At 40.2% G+C, this 22,420-nt stretch overlaps 1 protein-coding gene across 3 annotated transcripts in view; it reads left to right on the top strand.

Annotated features, from left to right (window-relative positions):
* Positions 1–22,420, top strand: part of Sec24b (SEC24 homolog B, COPII coat complex component) — a 100,559-nt gene that overhangs the window by 15,518 nt on the left and 62,621 nt on the right. For all 3 annotated transcript variants that reach the window (XM_045143570.1, XM_045143571.1, XR_006635754.1), the window contains exon 2: positions 17,420–18,148. In XM_045143570.1, coding sequence (XP_044999505.1) covers positions 17,420–18,148 — 729 coding nt within the window. The remainder of the gene's footprint in view (positions 1–17,419; positions 18,149–22,420) is intronic.

Genomic DNA, 22,420 nt, shown 5'->3' with positions numbered 1-22,420 from the left:
GCTGGGCTCAAATCAAGATGTCTGTGCTGGAACACATTCCTTTCCATTGAATCTTGGGGAGAGTCCATTTCTTTGCCCTTTCCAGCATCTAGAGGCTGCCCACATTCCTTGGCTCATGGCCTACTTCTCAGTGTCAGAGCCAACAACATTGCATTGCTGAGGATTCTGAAATCATCTCTCTCTTCAGCTCTCTTCTGCCTCCTTTTCCTGATTTTAAGGAACTTGCAATTAAGGCCCACCTGGATAATCCAAGTTAATCTCACTATTTTAGTAGATGTCTGCTGATTATCATCATCTACAATCTTATTTCTCCTTTGCTTTGGTACTTCATATATTCCTAATTTGCAGAGATGAAAATATGGATCTATTTCTCATTAAGCATATTAAAGAACTTGAACTTTTCTTAAGTGTGGTGAATACCATTGCAAGTAATGATCAGGGGTTGGAGAGATGGCTTAGAAGTTAAGGTGCTTTTTTGCAAAGCCAAAGGATCCAGATTCAATTCTCCAGGACCCAGGTAGGACAGATGAACAAGGTGGCACATGTGTCTGTAGTACCTTTGCAGCAGTTGGAGGCCCTGGTTTACCCATTCTCTCTCTCCCTCTATCTACCTCTTTCAATAAATAAATAAATAAAGTAATATTAGATTTGCTTTTTGGAAACGGTCTGACTCTGCTTGGTATGGTCATTTGTGTAAATATTAACTTATAAAACCGTGGTATTGTTATGGGGTCCGGTGTCGCACAAGTAAGACCATCGACTCATGGAATGTGAGGCAAAGTTTTATTGAGTAAAAAGAAAGTCTGGTATACCAGGGCTCCACTCCAGATTCTGAAGCCCTGAACTGTTAAGAGTGTCAATTTTTATTAAAAAAAAAAAAAAAGACAGGATGGGAATTAAGCCATAAATCACAATTTACATGTGACAGTTACAGACATAAAAGTAAAAAAAGGTCTGTTGGTCAGTTACGGAAGCGCCACCTGGGGGGTGCGAGGTAGGCCTGTGACCAGGAGTCCCGCTTATCTGAAGGAGTTTGCTCAACAATGCAGGTCCCAGGAAATAGTATTTATCCCAGCAAAGCCTCATGTTTGTCTGCCATCAACAGAGCCTCCTGACTTCTATATTTCTCTAGGATAGGTACAAAGAAATGCAGAGAAATAAAACATTTTGCTCTCTTTACATTTTCCCACACTGACGTGGCACTGAATTAAATCTAGGGTTTGTTCACTTTCACATAGGACAGGCATATTGTGTCCATAATACTATAAGTTTAGCAGAACTAATTCTATTTTTAAAAAGTATATATTTATTTAGAGTATAGACACTCTAACTGCTGTTAATGGACAAAGACATCAGATCGCTTACTATTTCCTGCTGAACAGGACACAAAGTTGTGGGTTGTGGCAGTTAAGAGTGTCTTTCAGAGAGGGTAACTATTCTTATGGACCCCAGAGTGCAGGAAGATAGTCTTGGGAGAGAACACTGGGGAGAAAGAATAAAAGTAAGGAGTTAATGAAAAGTGAGCACACAGCAAACTGGTCCTTCTTGTGGTCGAGGGAATCCAGGTAGACAGGCTTGGATTGTCTCAGGACCATCTGAGTATGAGCTGCCTGAGACTTTCCTCCAGAACTGTTCATCAAATGGCACAGCTGTATTCGACATGGCCTGAATCTGTTTCTATATGGCTTGTGAAACTTATGAGATATTAGCAGAGTTATCAGAAATATATATACAACATTTAACCTTGATAATAGAGAGCCATTGGGTATCATTAAAGGCTGTACAAATATATATTTTTTGGTTTCAGAACTCATTTATATATTATAGATTTGAATAATAATACTTGACATTTACAGTTTGTTTTCTTTCTTCGAGATAGGGTCTCACTCTAGCCCAGACTTACCTGGAATTCACTATGGAGTCTCATGGTGGGCCTTAACTCACAGTGATCCTCCTACCTCTGCCTCCCGAGTGCTGCGATTAAAGGCATGTGCCACCATGCCTGGCGACAACTTTTTTTATTATTATTATAGAATTAGAACTATGGGGAAAAATGTCTTAAGGTCTTGTTTCCCCTCTTGGAAAGCTCTTGTATTACTTAATAATCCATTTATATATTTAAGGGGTTTTTTATCTTTAGTTATACATTTCTCTCTGAGTGTTTAAGACCAAGCAGCCAAAATTTAATCAAGGGTTAGTTTTTGAGGTCATTAATGGCTCTCCAAAGAGACTTTAGGACCCAGGAGTAGCCCTATAGTTTACTGGTATTTTCTGTCTGTTAGGTGGGGTTGGCTGTGCTGGCCAAGTAGTTTTCCCTTCTTTGGGAAGTCAGGAGCACTGATTGCTCCTCGATTGTGACTCTCCTGTTTCAGACTGTACACCAATTATTTATTTATTTATTTGAGAGCAACAGACAGAGAGAGAAAGAGAGCAATAAGGGGCATGCCAGGGCCTCCAGCCATTGCAAACGAACTCCAGATGTGTGTGGCCCCTTGTGCACCTGGCTTATGTGGGTCCTGGAGAATCGAGCCCCAAACCGGGGTCTTTAGGCTTCACAGGCAAGCGCTTAACTGCTAAGCCATCTCTCCATCCCCTGTACACCAATTTTGTTTAGGCCTTCGTATCCTCCCTGCTCAGGAAACAGGTGACGTACCAGGGGACCAATGTAGAAATGTCCTGTCATCTCCAGTGGCCTCATGACTTGGGAGCACAGACCAAAATATTGGTGTATTTTGCTGTGATGATTCCAGTTGTCTTTGTTATTTGTTATTAACACACTTAGAAAGGAAGTTACACCAGCCTGGATGTATGTACATATAGAGCACATTTGACCCCTGAAATAGATTTAGTTAAAGAATGGCACAAGAGATTCTTAAAATCATTTTGTCCAACCTTTTAAAATTTTGTTGTCCTGTGGCAGCATAAGCCATATCTGAGGCATAGAAAGTAGGCACATCTTAACACTTTAACTACTTCATAGCTATAAATACGGGCAGAACCTGTTACCAGTCTTGAAAACAATACCATTTAATTTACAAACAGATGAACCAATTAATTTAACCTAGAAATTGTCAGGAAAGGACAAGTAAAACACTTTAAAGTCTTCGCACCTGTGTTTTATAACCTCTTTGATTAATTTAGATACCTATGTGGGTACCAATTACCCAGAGAACATTGGAAACAGAACCACAGAATTTGAAATTATTTTTCTCAGATAAGGATCATTGTTTGAGCATGAGGCTGTACCCTAAAGTATTCCCTACGTCTTAAGAGTTAATTTTGTTATAAACACTGGACTTAAGATGCCAGAAACGAGACAGTTACTTTACATATAATAAAGCAGAATCTGGTCTTTTTTTTTTTTTTGAGCCAAAACAACTAACTGAATTCTAATACAATCCTGAAAAATCTGCTTTGAAATTTAAAAAAAAAAAAACATTTGACAACCATTGATTTTTTTTTTTAGCTTAATCTTGATTGCCATTGGTTTTAGGAATCATAATTTTTTTTTTTTTTTTTTTGGTTTTTCGAGGTAGGATTTCACTGTAGCCCAGGCTGATCTGGAATTCACTATGGAGTCTCAGGGTAGCCTTGAACTCATGGCAATCCTCCTACCTCTGCCTCCTGAGTGCTGGGATTAAAGGCGTGCTCTACGATGCCTGGCTCATAAAAATTTTTATTAACATAAAACAATTTTATATTTTACCTATGACTTAAATTTGATAAAGCTTAAGCAAGCTATCCCAACATATGAGAATTAGATTTCTGTTCCTTTTAAAAGGAAATTAATTTTAGGTAAAATCTCATCATCTTAGATCTCTGACATTCTTTTTATATACAAACATCTTTACATACTTTTAACATTCTGATCTAAGTTCCACTGAAAAAGCAGTCTTTTTCTTTTCTTTTTTTTTTCTTTTTCGAAGTAGGGTCTCACTGTAGCTCAGGCTGACCTGGAAATCACTGTCATCTCAGGGTGGCCTTGAATTCACAGCCGTCCTTCTACCTCTGCCTCCTGAGTGCTGGGATTAAAGGCATGTACCACCACACCTGGCTCAAAAAGCATTTTTAATGAGCATTCAGTGTCCAACATTGACAAATACCTTCCCAGTTCCTCCAATCAACTCATCTCATCCCATAATTAACCATCTTTCTTATAAGACTATTAAGAAAAACTACACCAAATTGATTAATCTTATTTCCCACTGACAAAGAAGCAAGTAGTCTAGTTTTAAAGATTTAACCATCTTATTATTGGAGATTTGTAGAGAAAAAGCCTTTCTTAGTATTCATGTCACCAAAAATCTCTACCTGACAATCAGACTTGTTTTATATCTACTTTGTATAACCTATTGATTTGCGATACCTCCTATTAATAAACTCCATGAAACATACTGTTAAGTTATATAAGTCGATGAATACAGGCAAAACATGACAACCATTTTGGAGATAATCCTTATCAATACCTCTAACACATTTGAAAATAATTTTAAGGGTAACTAAGGCAATTTTTTTGTTTCTATTTTGAGGTAGGCTGGCCTAGAACTCAGGCCAATTGTCTCTTCCTTTTAAGTAATAGGACATTATAATCTTTTTAAATACCTGGCAAATTATGAGTCACCACCTCAGAGAGAACTTTGTTGCTTTTTTTTAAACAATCCTCTATGTAAGTTGAAGTTGACCTAGAATATAAACTCAGTAATTATATTTAAGCATGTATGTTTAAGTAAGTATATTTAAGTATGACATTGTTTACATAAAATTTCAGCTCACCATAGGCTTTAGTTAAATTTCACTTTTAAAGACAACAACCAAAATAACCTTGAAGTGAATCAAAAGCCAGCAAAAACTTTAGGAGAGACCTGTTGGATTATTTGGATTAATAAAGAAACCTATAGTTGGGCGTGGTGGCGCACCCCTTTAATCCCAGCACTCAGGAGGCAGAGGTAGGAGGATTGCCATGAGTTCAAGGCCACCCTGAGATGACAGAGTTAATTCCAGGTCAGCCTGGATCAGAGTGAGACCCTACCTTGAAAAACAAAAACAAAAAGAAAAAAAGAAAGAAACCTGAAGGTATCTATAAACAACATCTTTTTTTTTTCAATTTTAGTTTTTTTTTTCTTTTCACAATTTTTATTAACATTTTCCATGATTATAAAACATATCCCATGGTAATTCCCTCCCTCCCCACCTCCACACTTTCCTCTTTGATATTCCATTCTCCATCATATTACCTCCCCATCTCAATCATTGTACTTACATATATACAATACCAACCTATGAAGTACCCTCCTCCCTTCCTTTTTCTTCCCTTTATGTCTCCTTTTTAACTTACTGGCCTCTGCTACTAAGTATTTTCCTTCTCACACAGAAGCCCAATCTGTAGCTAGGATCCACATATGAGGGAGAACATGTGGCGCTTGGCTTTCTGGGCCTGGGTTACCTCACTCAGTATAATCCTTTCCAGATCCATCCATTTTTCTGCAAATTTCATAACTTCATTTTTCTTTACCACTGAGTAGAACTCCATTGTATAAATATGCCACATCTTCATTATTTACTCATCAGTTGAGGGACATTTAGGCTGGTTCCATTTCCCAGCTATTATAAATTGAGCAGCAATAAACATGGTAGAGCATGTACTTCTAGGGAAATGAGATGAATCCTTAGGATATATGCCTGCCTAGGAGTGCTATAGCTGGGTCATATGGTAGATCAATCTTTAGCTGTTTTAGGAACTTCTACACTGATTTCCACAATGGCTAGACCAGATTGCATTCCCACTAGCAGTGTAGGAGGGTTCCTCTGTTTCCATATCCCTGCCAACATTTATGATCATTTGTTTTCATGATGGTAGCCAATCTGACAGGAATGAGATGGAATTTCAGTGTTGTTTTAATCTGAATTTCCTTGATAACTAGTGACATACATTTTTTAGATGCTTATATGCCATTCTTAGTTCTTCCTTTGAGAACTCTCTATTTAGCTCCATAGCCCATTTTTTGATTGGCTTGTTTGGTTCCTTATTATTTAACTTTTTGAGTTCTTTGTATATCCTAGATATTATTCCTCTATCAGATATATAGCTGGCAAAGATTTTTTCCCATTCTGTAGGATGCCTTTTTGCTTTTTTCAATGTGTCATTTGCAGTGCAAAATCTTTGTAATTTCATGAGGTCTCAGTGATTAATCTGTGGTTTTATTGCCTGAGCAATTGGGGTTGTATTCAGAAAGTCTTTGCCAAGACCAATAATAAACAACATCTTATTTGTTTAAAGCCCAAAGAAAAGAGAAAATATCAGGCACAGTTCAAATTAAACTTTTGTACTTACTTTTATCAAACAATTTAAAAGTCACATGGTTTAAAATGTGGAGTCAGGAGCTGGAGAGATGGTTTAGCGGATAAGCGCTTGCCTGTGAAGCCTAAGGTCCCTGGTTCAAGGCTTGATTCCCCAGGACCCACATTAGCCAGATGCACAAGGGGGCGCATGCGTCTGGAGTTCGTTTGCAGTGGCTGGAAGCCCTGGCGTGCCCATTCTCTCTCTCTCCCTATCTACTTCTTTCTCTGTCACTCTCAAAAATAAATAAATAAAAATGAACAAAAAGTTTTTTTAAAAAATGTGGAGTCAGGCTATTACATTGGAACCTCCTTATCTCAGCTTCCTATGTAGGTAGGATAATAGGCCTAGCTCATTTTATTGTGTGTGTGTGTGTGTGTGTGTGTGTGTGTGTGTGTGTGTGTGTGTATATCTTCAAAGTGCTTTTTAACCAATTCTGAAAGGGATATTTCAATAGAATGATTTTGACCTTTATCTTCAAAGACGAGGACGAGACAAATGGACATAAAACCAAACATAACTATGCTAGCAATATTGGCTCTCCTGACATTGCCACATGGCTACCAAAGCTGAACCAGAAACAGACCTCTGTTCGAAGTCTCTGAGTGGAGCCAGAGACAGAGAGTCAAGGGTGGCCCCTTCATTTCCTCATCCAGGGGAATTAATGCTGCTTCCAGCTTCCCTGTTGGACCCAGAAAAAGCATGCAAAACCAAAAAACCAGCAAAACCAGAAAGAAAGGAGAAACAAAAAGATGAGTTGGAAAGGCACCTCTAGAGGTTTCTTACCCAATAAAGGTGGGGGCTGGCAGTCCTAGGCAAAAGTTCCCTGTCAATGGCTTGCTACCAACTCCAAAACCAGGAATATGCAAGACGGATGGAGATAAGATTCTCGGGCCAAGACTAGGGTGCCTTTCCATGGTACAGTTGCCCCAGAGTTGGGGTGGGAGGTCTTGAAATGTGGATCCCAGATGAGCCCCATGTTATGGGATCCGGTGTCACACAAGTAAAACCATCGACTCACGGAATGTGAGGCAAAGAGTTTTATTGGGTAAAAAGAAAGTCTGGGATACCAGGGCTCCACTCCAGATTATGAGTGAAGCCCTGAACTGCTACTTAGGAGTGTCAGTTTTTATAAAAAAAGAAATAGGATGGGCATTAAAAAGCCATAAATTACATTACATGTGACAGTTACAGTCAAAAAAGTTAAAAAAAAATCGGTCTGTTGGTTATAGGAAGCTCCACCTGGGGGGTGCGAGGTAGGCGGGTAACCAGGAGTCCCACTTATCTGAAGGAGTTTGCTGAACAATGCCCCAAGAAATGCTACTCATCGCAGCTGAGCCTCCTGTTTCCCAGAGCCTCCTGTTTCCCAGAGCCTCCTAATTCATTTCTTAATAGTGTACTGGTACATTTGCTAAAACCCAGAAGTTACTATTGATACAATAAAATTAACTACTTAAAATATCTTTAAAAAGTTATGTGCGTGTTCATGTGTGAGTGTAGGCGCATGTGTGCCACAGAACATGTTAGGAAGTTAGAGGAACTTTCAGGTTGGTCCTTGCCTGTCCACCTCATTTGAAGCAGAGTTTCTTGTTCTGCTATGCTTTGCTGTGCTCACCAGGAGCCCCTGGGAAATTCTGTGTCCACCTGCCATCTCACTGTCAGTGTGGTAGTATTACAGAAGCCAGCTCTGACTTTTGGGGTGATGGTGGTAGGGGTGGTGATGGTTGATGTTTGCTCTCTCTGTAGCCCTTACTGTTTGCTATTGTATTTCATCATTCTTTGCACGAATCTCCCTTTTCTGTTCTGGACTCCAGCTGAGGATGTCATGTTGCTTCTTGTATCTGGTTATCACATCCGTAGCCTGACAGTTCATTAATCCCGTATTTTTATGACTGACAATTTGAAGCATCCAGGCCAGCTGGTTTGTGGTTAGACCTTTACTTTGGTCTGCTGAAACATTCTTGTGTTTAGACTGAGATCTGATTTTCTGGGAAGAATGCCTCAGCAATGCGACACCGTTCTTACTATACCTTATTAGCCAGGGCTGTGTGATACCAGCTTGCTTTAGGGTCTTGTTCACTTTGGGCACTTGGTTACCTGCTAAGGCTTCTCTAACAAAATTCTGTAGACTGGGTGGCTTGAAACAGCAGCCTTCTTTTCTCACAGTTTTAGATCTGGGAAATCTGAGAGCTGGGTGCCACCAAGCTAGTTCTGAGATTCTCTTCTCCACCTGGTTGCCATCTGCTTATGGACAGATCTGTCACTGATTCCATCTTGATGGACCACCCTCAAGACCTAATCTAAACTTAATTACCTGCCAACCCCTCCCCCCATGTCAAATTGGATAGAGCAGAACTTCAGCCTAAAGCTCCTGCAGTGAAAGGGGTACAAACATTGAGTCCACAAGAGGGGGTGTTTGCCTGATCCCACCACTAATAAGTTATTTTTCCCTTTAGTACTGTGCTCATTAGGAATGACTTACCTTCATAAAAAGCTCTGCCTCTTGGAATGAGGTGTGTCAAATGTTTTCTGTGCATATGTTTAAATAATCATACTACATAGTACTGAATATTCTTGGTGAGACACTTCCAGGTTATCCAACTATCCTGTTTGTCCTTAGACTTAAAAAATATATATTTATTTAAGAGAGAGAGAAATTTGGGGTGTGCCAGGGACTCTTGCAGTTGTAAATGAATTCCAGGTACATGCATTGTTTGGTGCACCTGATTTTATATGGGGACTGGGGAATTGAGACCCAGCTGGCATGCTTTGTGAACAAGTGCTTTTAACTACTGAGCCATCTCTCTAGCACTTCTTAGAATTTCACTCACTGGTTTTATTGTTCCTTGGTGACTCGCCTGCAGTTATTACTGTGGAACTCTCACAGTGATTTTCTGTCCCTTCTTTTGTGTTTATTTTTATTTTTTAATTTATTTTTATTTATTAGAGACAGAGAGAGGAGAGAGAGAGAGAAATAGCATGGGTGCGTGGCCTTCTAGCCATTGCAAATGAACTCCAGACGCATGTGCCACCATGTGTAGCTGGATTACGTGGGACCTGGAGAATCGAACCTGACTCCTTAGGCTTCACAAGCAAGTGCCTTAACCACTAAGCCATCTCTCCAGACCCTCTTTTGTGTTTATTATTTGGACCTTTTTTTTTTTTTTTGGTAAAGAAGACTTGCCCTGTTAATGCCATTTAGTGTTTTTTTTTAAATAAAGTAGAATTAAAAAAATTTTTTTGTTCATTTTTATTTATTTATTTGAGAGTGACAAAGGGAGAGAAAGAGGCAGAGAGAGAGAGAGAGAGAAAGGGAGAGAATGGGTGTGCCAGGGCCTTCATCCACTGCAAATGAACTCCAGATGTGTGCGCCCCCTTGTGCATCTGGCTAACGTGGGTCCTGGGGAACCGAGCCTCGAACCGGGGTCCTTAGGCTTCACAGGCAAGCGCTTAACCGCTAAGCCATCTCTCCAGCCCAGTTTATATTTTTTAAATTTTATTTATTTATTTATTTATTTATTTATTTATTTATTTATTTATTTATTTATTTATTTAAGAGCGACAGACACAGAGAGAAAGACAGATAGAGGGAGAGAGAGAGAATGGGCGCGCCAGGGCTTCCAGCCTCTGCAAACGAACTCCAGACGCGTGCGCCCCCTTGTGCATCTGGCTAACGTGGGACCTGGGGAACCGAGCCTCGAACCGGGGTCCTTAGGCTTCACAGGCAAGCGCTTAACCGCTAAGCCATCTCTCCAGCCCCCAGTTTATATTTTTAACTCATCAATATTTGCTATATTCTTTGGGTTGAAATTCAGTGCTGTATTTGTTTTGTCCACATTATTCCAGCATTGGCCATTGGGAGCTCTTTCACATTTGCTCTTCTATCCTGTTATCCCACTCTTCTTTTTGAGCAGCATGGCATCCTGCAACTACACAGGTTTTACTTTGCCTCTGCTCTGTCTTCCTACTTATTTTTTCTTAGCTTTGTGAAGTAGCTGGTGTGTTCTGTGTGTTTTGAGGTTGTTGAGGTGATGAAAGAGCACTGCCTCCTCCCCAGTGTGGGGAGCATTCTGTCTCTTACAGTTAAGGCTCTTAGTTGCTATTTAGAATTTAGCAGATAGTCTCCCCCCCTCCCCCCAGGTAGAGTCTCACTCTAGCCCAAGCTGACCTGGAATTCACTATGTAGTCTCAGGGTGGCCTGGAAATGACTGCAGTTCTCCTACCTGTGCCTCCAAGTACTAGGATTAAAGGCATGCACCACCACGCTCAGCTTCAGCAGTAATCTGAGGCAATAGGAGTGTAGCTCAGTGGTAAAGTGCTTGTTTAGCAACATATGACACACTCTGATACTCTGCACTTCAGAAAGAAAATAAGGAAAGTTTCTATATTAGTGTTTGTTTTCTTCCTTTTTTTCTTTGTGTGTGTGTGTGTGTGTGTGTGTGTGTGTGTGTGTATGGATGTGTACATGCTACCCATATGTGTGACGCTTAGGGCACAGCCACAGGAGTGGCTTCTTGGCTTCCACCTTAATTTGAGGCAGGTTCTTTTGTTTATCACTGCATTCACCAGCCTAGCTGGGCCTGCAAGCTTCTGGACAGTTCTCCCATCTCACCACAAGCAGACTGAAATTATAGGCACCCACAACAGTGTCTTGCTTTACATGGGTGCTGGGATCCAAACTCAGGTACTCAAACTTGCAGGGCAAGCACTTCATCCACTAAACCATCTCCCAAGCTGTGTCTTTATAAATAGGTGTTGAGCTTTACCTCATGCATTTTTTGTATCCATTGATGTGGCTCTATGGTTTTTCCTTCTGTTTCTTAATCTAGTAAATTATATTTAAAATGTTTCAAATGTTGAGGTGGTTTTGCTTTTCTAGTGTGAACTGGCTTGGTCATGATGAATTTTGCTTTTCATGTCGTGTTTGCTGATATTTTATACATGAAAAGGCTTGCAGCTAAATTAAATAATTTCCTCAGGATAGTTTATTATTATTTTTACTTATTTTTAGAGTCGGAGGGAGAGAGAGAGAGAGAGAGAGAGAGAGCATGAATGAGAATAAGTGCTTAGGGCTTCCACCAACTGCAAAGGAACTGCAGACACGTGCATCCCCTTGTGGATCTGGCTAATGTGGGTCCTGGGGAATTGAACTGGGATCCTTTGGCTGTTGCAGGCAAGCGCCTTAACCACTAAGCCATCGCTCCAGCCCAGGATAGCTTTAACATACCAGTATATAGTAAAACTGTGTCCATTGTCATCATAAAGTGTTAAAAAGATCTATGCTTCATGAATGAAGCTTAATACAATTTTAATCTTGCTATGTTATTTAGGACATTCTTTACTTTTATTTATTTGCATGGGTGTGCCAGGGTCCCACGTTATTGCAAATAAATGCCAGATGCTTGCACCACACCACTTTGTATCTGGCTTCATGTGGTACTGGTGAATCAAACCCTGGTCTGAAGGCTTTGCAAGTACCTTCTCCCCAGCCCAGAATTCCATTGTGAATGTGTAGTACATTTTCTTTATTGATGTGTGTGCATGCGTGTGCACATGCACACACCTGATATGGCTTCTTACCAGTGCAGATGAACTCCAGGCACACATGTCCCTTTTTGCATGTGGCTTTATGTGGGTTTTGGAGAATGGAACCTGCGCCAACAGACTTTGCAAAAAAGTGCCTCTGCCCAACTAGTTAGGATATTCTTTTGTTTTGTTTTGTTTTTCGAGGTAGGGTCTCACTCTGGCTCAGGCTGACCTGGAATTAACTATGTAGTCTCAGGGTGGCCTCCAACTCATGGTGATCCTCCTACTTCTGCCTCCCGAGTGCTGACATTAAAGGCATGCACCACTACGCCCAGCGTAAGTAGGACATTCTTAAATGAAAGTGAAGCTGGCTGGTTTTATGTCTGCCCTGATTTTTGGTAGTGAAGATAATAACTGCTGGTATTGCTTGATTTCACTGCTTCAGTTTGTGCCATGATCTGGCATTTTATCTGTCCAAGCTTTTGTTCCACTGGCACAAATGTCAGCACTGTAAGGAAGATAATTGGAATTCTAGTATTACTATGAAACTAGTTCTTATCTGTAGACTTATTATTGAAGTAACTTCCCTTTCTTGATGTATGAGCTTTCTGTCAACACTCAGCTGACTATAAATAAGTAGGTTCTCTGTTCCTTTGGTCTGTGTATTTTGTCAGTATCATGGTGTTTTGATTGTTGTAGCTCTGTAGTATGCTTTGAAATAAGATTCTGTAAGTCTTCCAGCTTTAGTCTTTTTTGCCTGGGGTTGCTTAGACTACTCAAGATCTTTTGTGTTCTCACACCGACTTTAAGAATGGTTTTGCAGGCCTGAAGAGATGGCTTGGTGGTTGTGGCACTTGCCTGCAAAGCCAAAGGACCCAGGTTTGATTTCCCAGGACCCACATAAGCCAGATTCACAAGTTGGTGCATTCATCTGTAGTTCATATGCAGCAGATAGAGGTCTTGGCATGCCCATTCTCTCTCTCTCTCTCTCTCTCTCTCTCTCTCTCTCTCTCTCTCAAATAAGTAAAAATAAAATATTTTAAAATTTTCTTTAAGAAAACGAATGGCTTTGCCATTGCCATTTTGGTAGCAATTACATTGTTTGTGGTAATGTGGATGGTTTAACAATACACTTCCAATGCATGGATATGGGCTGTCTATTCATATTTTGTGTCTTTACTTCCCTTTGTACTTTATAGTAGATCTCATTTACTTCCTTGGTTAAATTTATTTGGATTTCTTTGTAGTTATTATGAGTGGTATTGATTTCTTAACCTCTTTATCAGCAATTTTATTATGGGTATATTCAAAACAACTACTTTTGTGTGTGCATTGATTTGTATCCTGAAAATTTATTGAAAATATTTGGGTAATTGTTGGGTTTTTCTACATATGAAATCACTTTGTCTGCAGATGATTTTATCCCCTTCTTTCCTATTTGACTGTCCTTTATTTTTTCCTCTTACTGCTCTGGCTGTATTAAGTAAGAATAGTCAAAATAGACTATCCTTGTTTTGTTCCTGACCTTAGAGAAAACAGTCTTTTTTTGAGATGGTCTAACTATGCAGCCTAGATTAGACTTTAATTTGAGATCTCTCTGCATAAGACAAAAATTGCAGGCTAACAGGTATATACCAGTAAGTTCAATTTGTAGTGGCTGCTTTAAAGATTTTATTCCTGAGTTCAGCTTCTGGGCCACTTTGATTCTGGTGTCTGAGCTATTGTGCCGGGCACCCTGGTGTTTCTTCTGTGTTACAGTTCAGCAGCCAAACAGGCACTTAGCCTAAGAACTGTAGCTGATAAAAAAAAATTAATATTTTTATTTATTTGCAAGCAGAGAGAGCGTACAAAAGAGAATGGGTACGCCAGGGCCTCAAACTGCTGCAAATGAATTCCAGATACATGTGCCACTTTGCAGCTGGCTTGCATGGGTACTGGGGAATCAAACCCAAGTCTTTAGGCTTTGCAAACAAGCACTTTAACTGCTGAGCCGTCTTTACAGCCCAAAACGTTTGTTTGTTTGTTTGTTTGAGGTAGTGTTTCACTCACTCTAGTCCAGGCTGACATGGGTGACTTTGAATTCATGACAGTCCTCCTACCACTGCCTCCCGAGTGCTGGGATTAAAGGTGTGCACCACCACGCCCAGTTAGGCCAAAATTGTTTTAATAAGACATATAAACACAAAATTTATCTACAAATTGATTTTTCTCATTTAGTTATGTTTTTAAAAATTGAAAACCTGGGCTAGAGAGTTGGGTTGGCGGTTAAGGCACTTGTTTGCAAAGTCAAAAGACCCAGGTTCAATTTCCCAGGACCCACATAAGTCAGCTGCATAAGGTAGCACATGTGTCTGGAGTTGATTTGCAGCATCTGAAGGCTCTGACCTGTCCATTCTCTCTCTCTCCCTCTCCCTCTTTTTCTCTCAAATAAGTAAAATAAATGTTTAAAACAAAACAAAAAAATTGAAAACCTAAGTGTTTAATAATAGAAAGTTGATTAAGCTATGTGATGGAATACTACTCACACATTGAAAATGATGGTGGGGGCTTGGGGAGATGGTTCAGTCAGTAAAACTCTTGGTGTACAGTTATGAGTACCTGAGTTCAGATCCCCAGTACCCACATAAATACTGAATGAGCATGATGAATTCCAGTGCTCAAATTACTTAAGCTGTCTGAATTTAGTAACCCAAGCAAGTCATAAATTTGGTATCCTCTTGTCTGAGCCTCCCAAGCAGCTGGAATTACAGATCTATGTCATGAAATCTCAAAAAATATTCAAATATGAATGTTTAAAGACAAAAGAAATCACAGTTTAAATTACAATTGAGTATTACCTTCACATAAGCATAATGCATATAAGTGTATGAACAAATGCACTGTGCTGTCATCCTCTGAGAACTTTGTTCTCTGGGGAAAAAAAAAATTGAAGACCATAGTGCCTGAGAAATGGCTTTAAGAAAACCAACCTGAAATGGATACACTAGGAAAGAGTGGGGGAAAAAACCAAGGGTTGAAAGTTTTGTCTCTGCAGAAAGCCAATGCCAGCTAGATTTCTGCACATAGACAGTAGGCTTGCACTATTCAGCACAGTCTCCAGCCACGTATGGCTGTGGAACACTTACATATGGCTGGGCTGAGTTCAGAAATGCTTTAAGTACAAGATACATGATGGGTTTTAAAGAAATAGCACGAAAACGGAATGCCTCAGTCGCCTAAAACGTACTGCATAAGCTGGGCATGGTGGCACACATCTTTAATCCCAGCACCCAGGAGGCAAAGGTAGGAGGATCGCCATGAGTTCGAGGCCACCCTGAGACTACAGAGTGAATTCCAGGTCAGCCTGGGCTAAAGTGAGACCCTACCTCGAAAAACCAAAAGAAAATTTTGTAAACATGTTAAAGTGACACTTTTTTAAAAATTAATTTTAACCCAAATTTAGAGATGGTGCTGTGTCCTAACAGCCTCATTGTAGTCTGAGGATAGTGGTTGAACTTGCACTACACTGGTCATGGCGATGCACACCTGTAAGTGCAACAGTTGGGAGGCCGAGGCCGAAGGATTGCCACTAGTTTGAGACCACCATGATCTACCTGGCAAGTGCAAGGGCAACTAGAACCACAAGACAACAGAGAAAGAAATTACATTTAATACACTTAGCCTATGAACATCATAATTTAGTCTCTCTAAAACACTCATCATACACCTAAATCAACTCACAGTTTGGTAAAATCATCTCTATAATATAAAATAAAGTGTTGAATATCCTTATCCAAAAGCATGCTGGCAGCACAGTCCCAGTTGTTGACTGGTGATCTTGTAGCCATTTTGGGACAGCAGCTCACTGCTTCTCTCCAGTACTGAATGAAACAGAATGGACCACATACGTCACCAGCCTAAGAAATGGTAGACATTCATGATTTAGGGCCAATCTCCACTGAATATGCTTTTGCTCTGTGATAAAGTAAAAAAGACCTCAGTAGGAAGCCACGTGTGTTTTTTGATGGCTTGTCACACATTTGGGACGTTGAGATTGTGATGCTGAGTGAGGAATGGAAAGCAGCCCCTCACCCCAGATCAGATACTTCCTTCCCCTCCTTTTATGAGCTGGGAAGTAAAGGACTTCTGGTGAGGAATTCAATGCTGTTAAATTTCAGCAGATACAACATTCTGCTAGTTTTAGAATGATACTTAAGCAGTTGTAACAGGGACAAGATGACTGTTTCCTTGTTTACAGGTCAAATAGCAGAAATCAGTAATTAATTAATCAGTTTTACAGACCACAGTGAGAAGAAGCAAACTGTTGTCTTTTTATGTGTTTAAATAGAGGAGAGGAGAACTTTTCACATTTTTTGTCAAATTAATAAAATATTCCTCATCAACTTTATTCCTTTATTATTTATTATAGAGAGAAAAAGAATGGGCTCTAGCTGCAAACGAACTCCAGATGCACGCACTTCCGCGTGCATCTGGCAACCTCTCCCCCACACACATATATACCCAGGGTCTAGTGCCTATTAAGAATGTCCTCTATCACTGAAGTGTACCCCTTCCCTGTTATTTGATAGGGAAGAGCTGTCAGCTGGTTTATATATATTTCAAGACTCCCCTGAACTTGAAGGATGCTAATAAACTCAAATGGCTGTTGGTAGGCCTCAGTTTCTTTTTGGCTACTGGTCAAAGAATTCCATTCCTCACAACATGGCTTTCCCACCATTCTTGTTCAGAACTTGGCAGCTTGTTTCTTCAGGACTGAATGACGGAGAGGGAAGGAGGGAGGGAAAGAAATTAATCAGAGCCCCAGTCTGGGCTAATCCTGAAAGTGGCATGTCAACACCTTTGCCATATGCTGTTGGTCACATAAACCAGTCCTGGTCTGTTGTGAGGTGTGCACACCACCCAGTGGTGTTTGGATGAACGCGAAATGAACACACAACAGGCACTTTCTTTTTCTTTTCTTCGTTTGAGCACTCCTCGAACTGACTGTACTCACAGCTTTTATTCCTTTTCAGACAATCAAAGCTATGAGTATAAAACAGATTGTGAGTTTCCATCAGATCACAAGTTTATGTATATTAGGAAATCTTTGGAAAAGTCTTGAGTTTCCTCTCTTCAAGAAGCTCCTCCAAGGTGCATAGTCTTCTATGTCCCCAGGGTTATCCTGTGCAAAAATTAACCTTTTGCCAATTAGCTTGATATCCACAGTAAGGGCAAACTACAAAAGTCTCTGAATAGCAGGAGTTTGGGTATCATTGTCAGCTTGAAGTCTGACTACCACTGTGGGTCCTTGACAATGTGTATCTTTTATAATAAGATGGATTGTGGGAAAGGAAATTAGAGAAAGAGACAGAGGCAGAGAGAGAGAATGGGCATGCCAACCACTGCAAACTCCAGATGCATATACCACCTTGTGCATCTGGCTTACATGGGTACTGAGGAATCAAACATGGGTCCTTAGGCTTCACAGGCAATTGCCTTAATCTCTAGGCTATCTCTCCAGCCCATAATGCATTTCTTAAATGCAGCTCTGTAAATATTAATGTTTTTCTTTTTCAGGTCCAGCACAGAGTCAAATGCAGGCTCCATCTGGGTATGGAGTGCATCATCAAAACTATATGGCCCCCTCAGGACATTACTCTCAAGGACCTGGGAAAATGACCTCATTGCCATTGAATAATCAGTGTGCTGATTACTACTCTGGTCCCTATTCAGTACCAACACAAAATATGACTCCCAGCACAGCAAACCAACCAGGAGCACAGCAGATGTATGGCCGGGATCCTCCTGCCCCTCATATGATGGCATCCACTCCAGGACCTTTCCAAGGTGCTGCCACATCAGCATCCCATTTGCATACGAGTGCCTCCCAGCCATATGCTTCTTTTGTGAATCACTACAATAGTCCATCCATGTACTCTGCCAACTCTTCTGTTGCTTCTCAGGGCTTCCCTTCAACTTGTGGTCAGTATGCTGTGTCAGCTGTTTCGAATGCTGCGTACCCTAGCGTTTCATACCCGTCTCTGCCTGCTGGGGATCCATATGGGCAGATGTTTACCTCACAGAATGCTCCAGCTGGCCGGCCAGCTAAAGATTCATTTGCTGGCCACAGTACAGCTGTGAGCCATCCATCACCACTTCCACCCCCACCTTCCCAGCAGCAGCAAAGTCTTTCAGGATACAGTCCTCTTTCGTGGTCAGCTCCAGGCCTTCCATCAAACCCACACAGCCTCATCCAAAACAAAATGGGATCCCTCACTACAGCCAACAACAACCCAACAAATACTGGTAGGTTGGGTGAAAAAGTCACCAAAACATGGTTGAAAATGAGTACATTTCCTGCCAAGTTATTATTTATGGGAAGGTAAAAGACTATTTCCTTAGAGAAAAAAAAAAAAAAGGAAATCCACTCACCACTGCAGTGTATTTGTAATTTTTTTTTTTTTAGTAGAAGAGTATTTTGCTAGATCTACATGAACCCTTTTCTTGCACCCATTCAAAATGAGCCACTCAAATAATCTGCCTAAGGGGTCTGTTTTCTTGCCGTGATTGTAATCTCAGCCTGTGTTTATTCGTGTGTTTTACGCCTCTGCACTAGTTACTCACAATATGGATTGGGTTGGAACAAATTGGAAAAGACTGTTTTGATGATATGCTTGCTGGACACCAGTTTCTCTCATACCAGTTCAATTGGGTCATTATTTTTCAGCCGTAGACTTACTCATAAAAATGTTGATGGTCTAAAAGTACACTAGTTCCCCTAAGATATGATTCTTTCTCATAAAACCTGTTTTTATTCATCCTTAAGTTGGTAAGTTAAGATGCAGGATAAGGAAAGGGAAGTACAGTTGGTGAAGAACACTGGTAGTTAGCTGTTTACCCATGCGTACTTGAATATATTGTTTAAATTATTATGTAATATGTTTTTATATTTTTATTTATGAGAGAGAGATAGAGAATGGGCATGCCAGGGCCTCTAGACACTGCGAACAAACTCCAGATTCATATGCCACCACGTACATCTGTCTTACGTGAATTTTTGGGAGTCAAACTTAGGTCTTTCGGCTTCAAAGGAAAGCGCCTTAGCTGCTAAGCCATTCCTCCAGCCCTAATATGTGTTTATTTTTGGTTTTTCGAGGTAGGGTCTCACTCTAGCCCAGGCTGACCTGGAATTCACTATGGAGTCTCAGGGTGGCCTCGAACTCTTGGTGATCCTCCTACCTCTGCCTCCCAAGTGCTGGGATTAAAGGCATGCGCCACCACGCTCGGCTATGTGTTTTTTTTTAAGTGTAGTACTTCCTTAGGATATTCTGTTTGGACTTGAGCTTCAATCTAATGTTGTGCTCTTAAACAATGAAATTGTATGTAAAGAATGTTACTTGATAAAGCTGTGGTAGATTCCTGAATGTTGTCTTTATCAGTATCCAAATAGCCATGTCAATGGTAATGTGGAAAAGTATCCTTCCCTAGAAAGAATATCTCAAATTTTAAGTTATAAATTGAATATTAGATTTAAAGCATACATTTTAATGTGATAGATACATGCATGGATATATGTAATTGGTAAGTTCATATTCCAAATGCAGAAAAGAGACCTTAAAGGCCATATAATTTGCTTTTTTTATTTCAAAAAGCATGTTAATGCATTATAATTCAGCAGTAGGGTTTTAGATTATTTCTTTCAAAACTTTACTTCAAATATGTTTGGAGAGCTAAGGTCTACTGTCACCTTCACTTCCTGCAGAATTTGGTTTTGTCAGTTATCCCTTTTAAGTTTGTAGCTGGTTGTGGCATTGGATAAGAAAGAGGAATTTTTTGGGGAGGGAGGTGAGGTAGGGTCTCACTGTAGCCCAGGCTGACCTGGAATTCACTGTTTAGTCCAGGCTGGCCTTGAACTCACAGTGATCCTCTTATCTCTGCCCCCTGAGTGCTGGGATTGAAGGCTTGAACCACCATGCCTGGCTTAAGAGAAAGGAATTGTTGAAGGAAAAGGATAGGCTTTGTCTGGTCTTTAGCCACCCAGAGCAGATGGCTGTATTATCAGATGTGTGCTTCACAACTTCTGTGAACTCCAGGAGGTAGAACCTGGAGCAGGAAAAACAGAGAGAAAGCAACTACTCTGCTTATCCAAGAGAAGCATGGTGACTCCCACTGCAATTGTTAAGACAGAGGACAGTGGGTGGATCGCTTCAGAGATTTGTTGATACAGTTCATGAAGAAAAAAGTAGACTTGACAATGACAAACTTCCTTGGCTTGAATTACTTGAATGAGTAGTACTATTAGCAGTGAATTTAATCTCCTAGCTCCTAGGGAATTTTATGCACTAATTACTTAGTTTTTGTTTGCTTGTTTTTTGTTGTTGTTTTTTAGAGGTAGGGTCTTACTCTAGGCTGATTAGTTTCAGGCTGGCCTTGAACTCACTGTGATCCTCCTACCTCTGCCTCCCAAATGCTGGGATTAAAGGCGTGTGGCACCACTCCTACCTGGGTTTACTTTTATAGTATTTTTTAAGCCCATAAGCTAAATAGAAGTTCATCAATTCATTTTGCATAGCACCTGTATTTTGTTCTGTCAAATCCCCTTTGTGTAAAGAGCAAATTCTTTTTGATTGGTATGAGTGTCTGATCCTTAGTGTTATTAGATCTAGTCACTAGACGATAAACGCTTGCCAGTCAACCATATGCCAAAGATTGTTCCAGTGATAAAACAGTGAGTAAAGAAAAACTTTGTTCTTGGGGCTGGAGAGGTGGCTCAGCAGTTAAAGGCACTTACTTGCAAAGCCTGACCTCACGGGTTCTGTTCCCCAGTACCCACCTAAAGCCAGATGCTCAAAGTGGCACATGTGTCTGGATTTCATTTGCAGAGGCAGGAGGCCCTGGCATGCCCATTTTGTCTTATCTCTGTCTGTCTGTCTGTCTGTCTGTCTCTGTATTTTTTGTATGCCAGGTGTGGTTGTGAGCACCAGTAGTCCCAGCACTCAAGAGGTTGAAATAGAAGAATCACCATGAGTTTGAGGTCAGCCAGGGGCTACAGAGTGAGTTCCTGGTTAGGCTGGGCTAGAGTGACACTCTACCTTGAAAAACCAAAAAAAAAAAAAAAAAAAAAAAAAAAAGTTGTTTAGGTACCATGAAGTTGTAATGTATGGTACTAGAGAGTTTACATTAAGCACATCTGACCTGTTAGTCATGATGCTTAGCAAGGTCTGCTCAAAACAAGTGATAACTTAAACTGCAATCTGGACATGAATTTTCCATGTAGAAAGTTAATTGTGGGTGAAATAATATTTAAATTCACAAAGGCTAAACTTTAAAATTTCTCAGAAATAATCTAGAAACCATTTCTAGGTCCTTGGAGTAGAAGATTTCTTAAGGGCAGCACATAATGTTAGCCATAAAGGACAAGCATGGAAAACTCGAGTAATTTCTAAACAAAAATGTCGTCATTGGAGGACAATGTAAAATGGAAAGACAACTGGAAAATGGGACAAAGAGAAGAGAATTTGTAGTATTTCCTGGATATACAGACATACAAATTAATATGCAAAAGATTAGCTACCAAGAGAAAAATACATGAGTAGGCATTTTTCACAGATGAGGAAATTTAAAATTTACTTAGCTTCATTAATAATCAGAGAAGAACATATTAAAACAAGAATGAGATATGTTCTTATCAGATAGATTGAAAACAAGGAACTAGCAATACTAAGGGATCATGAAGATGCAGGGCCATAGAACTCGTAGATGGAAGGCCCAGTGGTTCAATATTGTAAGAAAATATGACTTTAGTGGCACAGAAGATAACTATGTCTGAAAACTGTCCCAAGTCTGTATGCTTCAGTGAAGTCCTTCTCAAAGTTTGTGCATATGAGTCTCCTGGAATCTTAATAAAATTTACGCTTGGATTCATTGGGTTTAGTATTTCTTGGCTGAAGATACTACATCTCCAGCAAATTTCACATAAGGTGCTACTATTGCATAGACTACATTTTGAATAGGAAGGCCCAGCAGATTACCATTTCCTAGTTGAGATTTATAGTTCTTGTCAAATGATAACACTTGAGGAACTGGGAACCAATTTCTCTCTTGGCTGAAGACCTCGTTCCCACAAGCTGGATGCTGCACACCTCCTATCCTATCAAGCTGTGGCACACACTTTCAGAAGCTCTGCCCTAGTGAAATTGCTTATCTGTACTCATGTGTACTAACAAATATGGTAGTTCACAGCTTTCCCACAATGATAGTCCTCTTACTAAAATTGATGGAGTAGTTACATTCAGACTAACTTCTGCCCCCTTTCCCCTATTGCCCTACTTAATTTCATTTGCATTATTAGAGCATGCAGTGTAGCACATTGTGTTCTGTCTCTGTATCTGTACATTTGTTTTTGTCTTCGATCTAAGTGTATTATTAACATAGATACAAATACACATCATCCTTATATATACATCCATACTTGTGCATGTATATGTGTGCTTATGTACTTAAACGTCACTACTCAACACTATTCTTTTTGGTCTTTTGAGGTAGGGTTTCACTCTAGCCTAGGCTGACCTGGAATTC

Source organism: Jaculus jaculus, chromosome 2 (assembly GCF_020740685.1).
Source record: "Jaculus jaculus isolate mJacJac1 chromosome 2, mJacJac1.mat.Y.cur, whole genome shotgun sequence".
NCBI classification, from domain to species: Eukaryota; Metazoa; Chordata; class Mammalia; order Rodentia; family Dipodidae; genus Jaculus; species Jaculus jaculus.
This window is presented reverse-complemented; position numbering and strand designations above follow the sequence as displayed.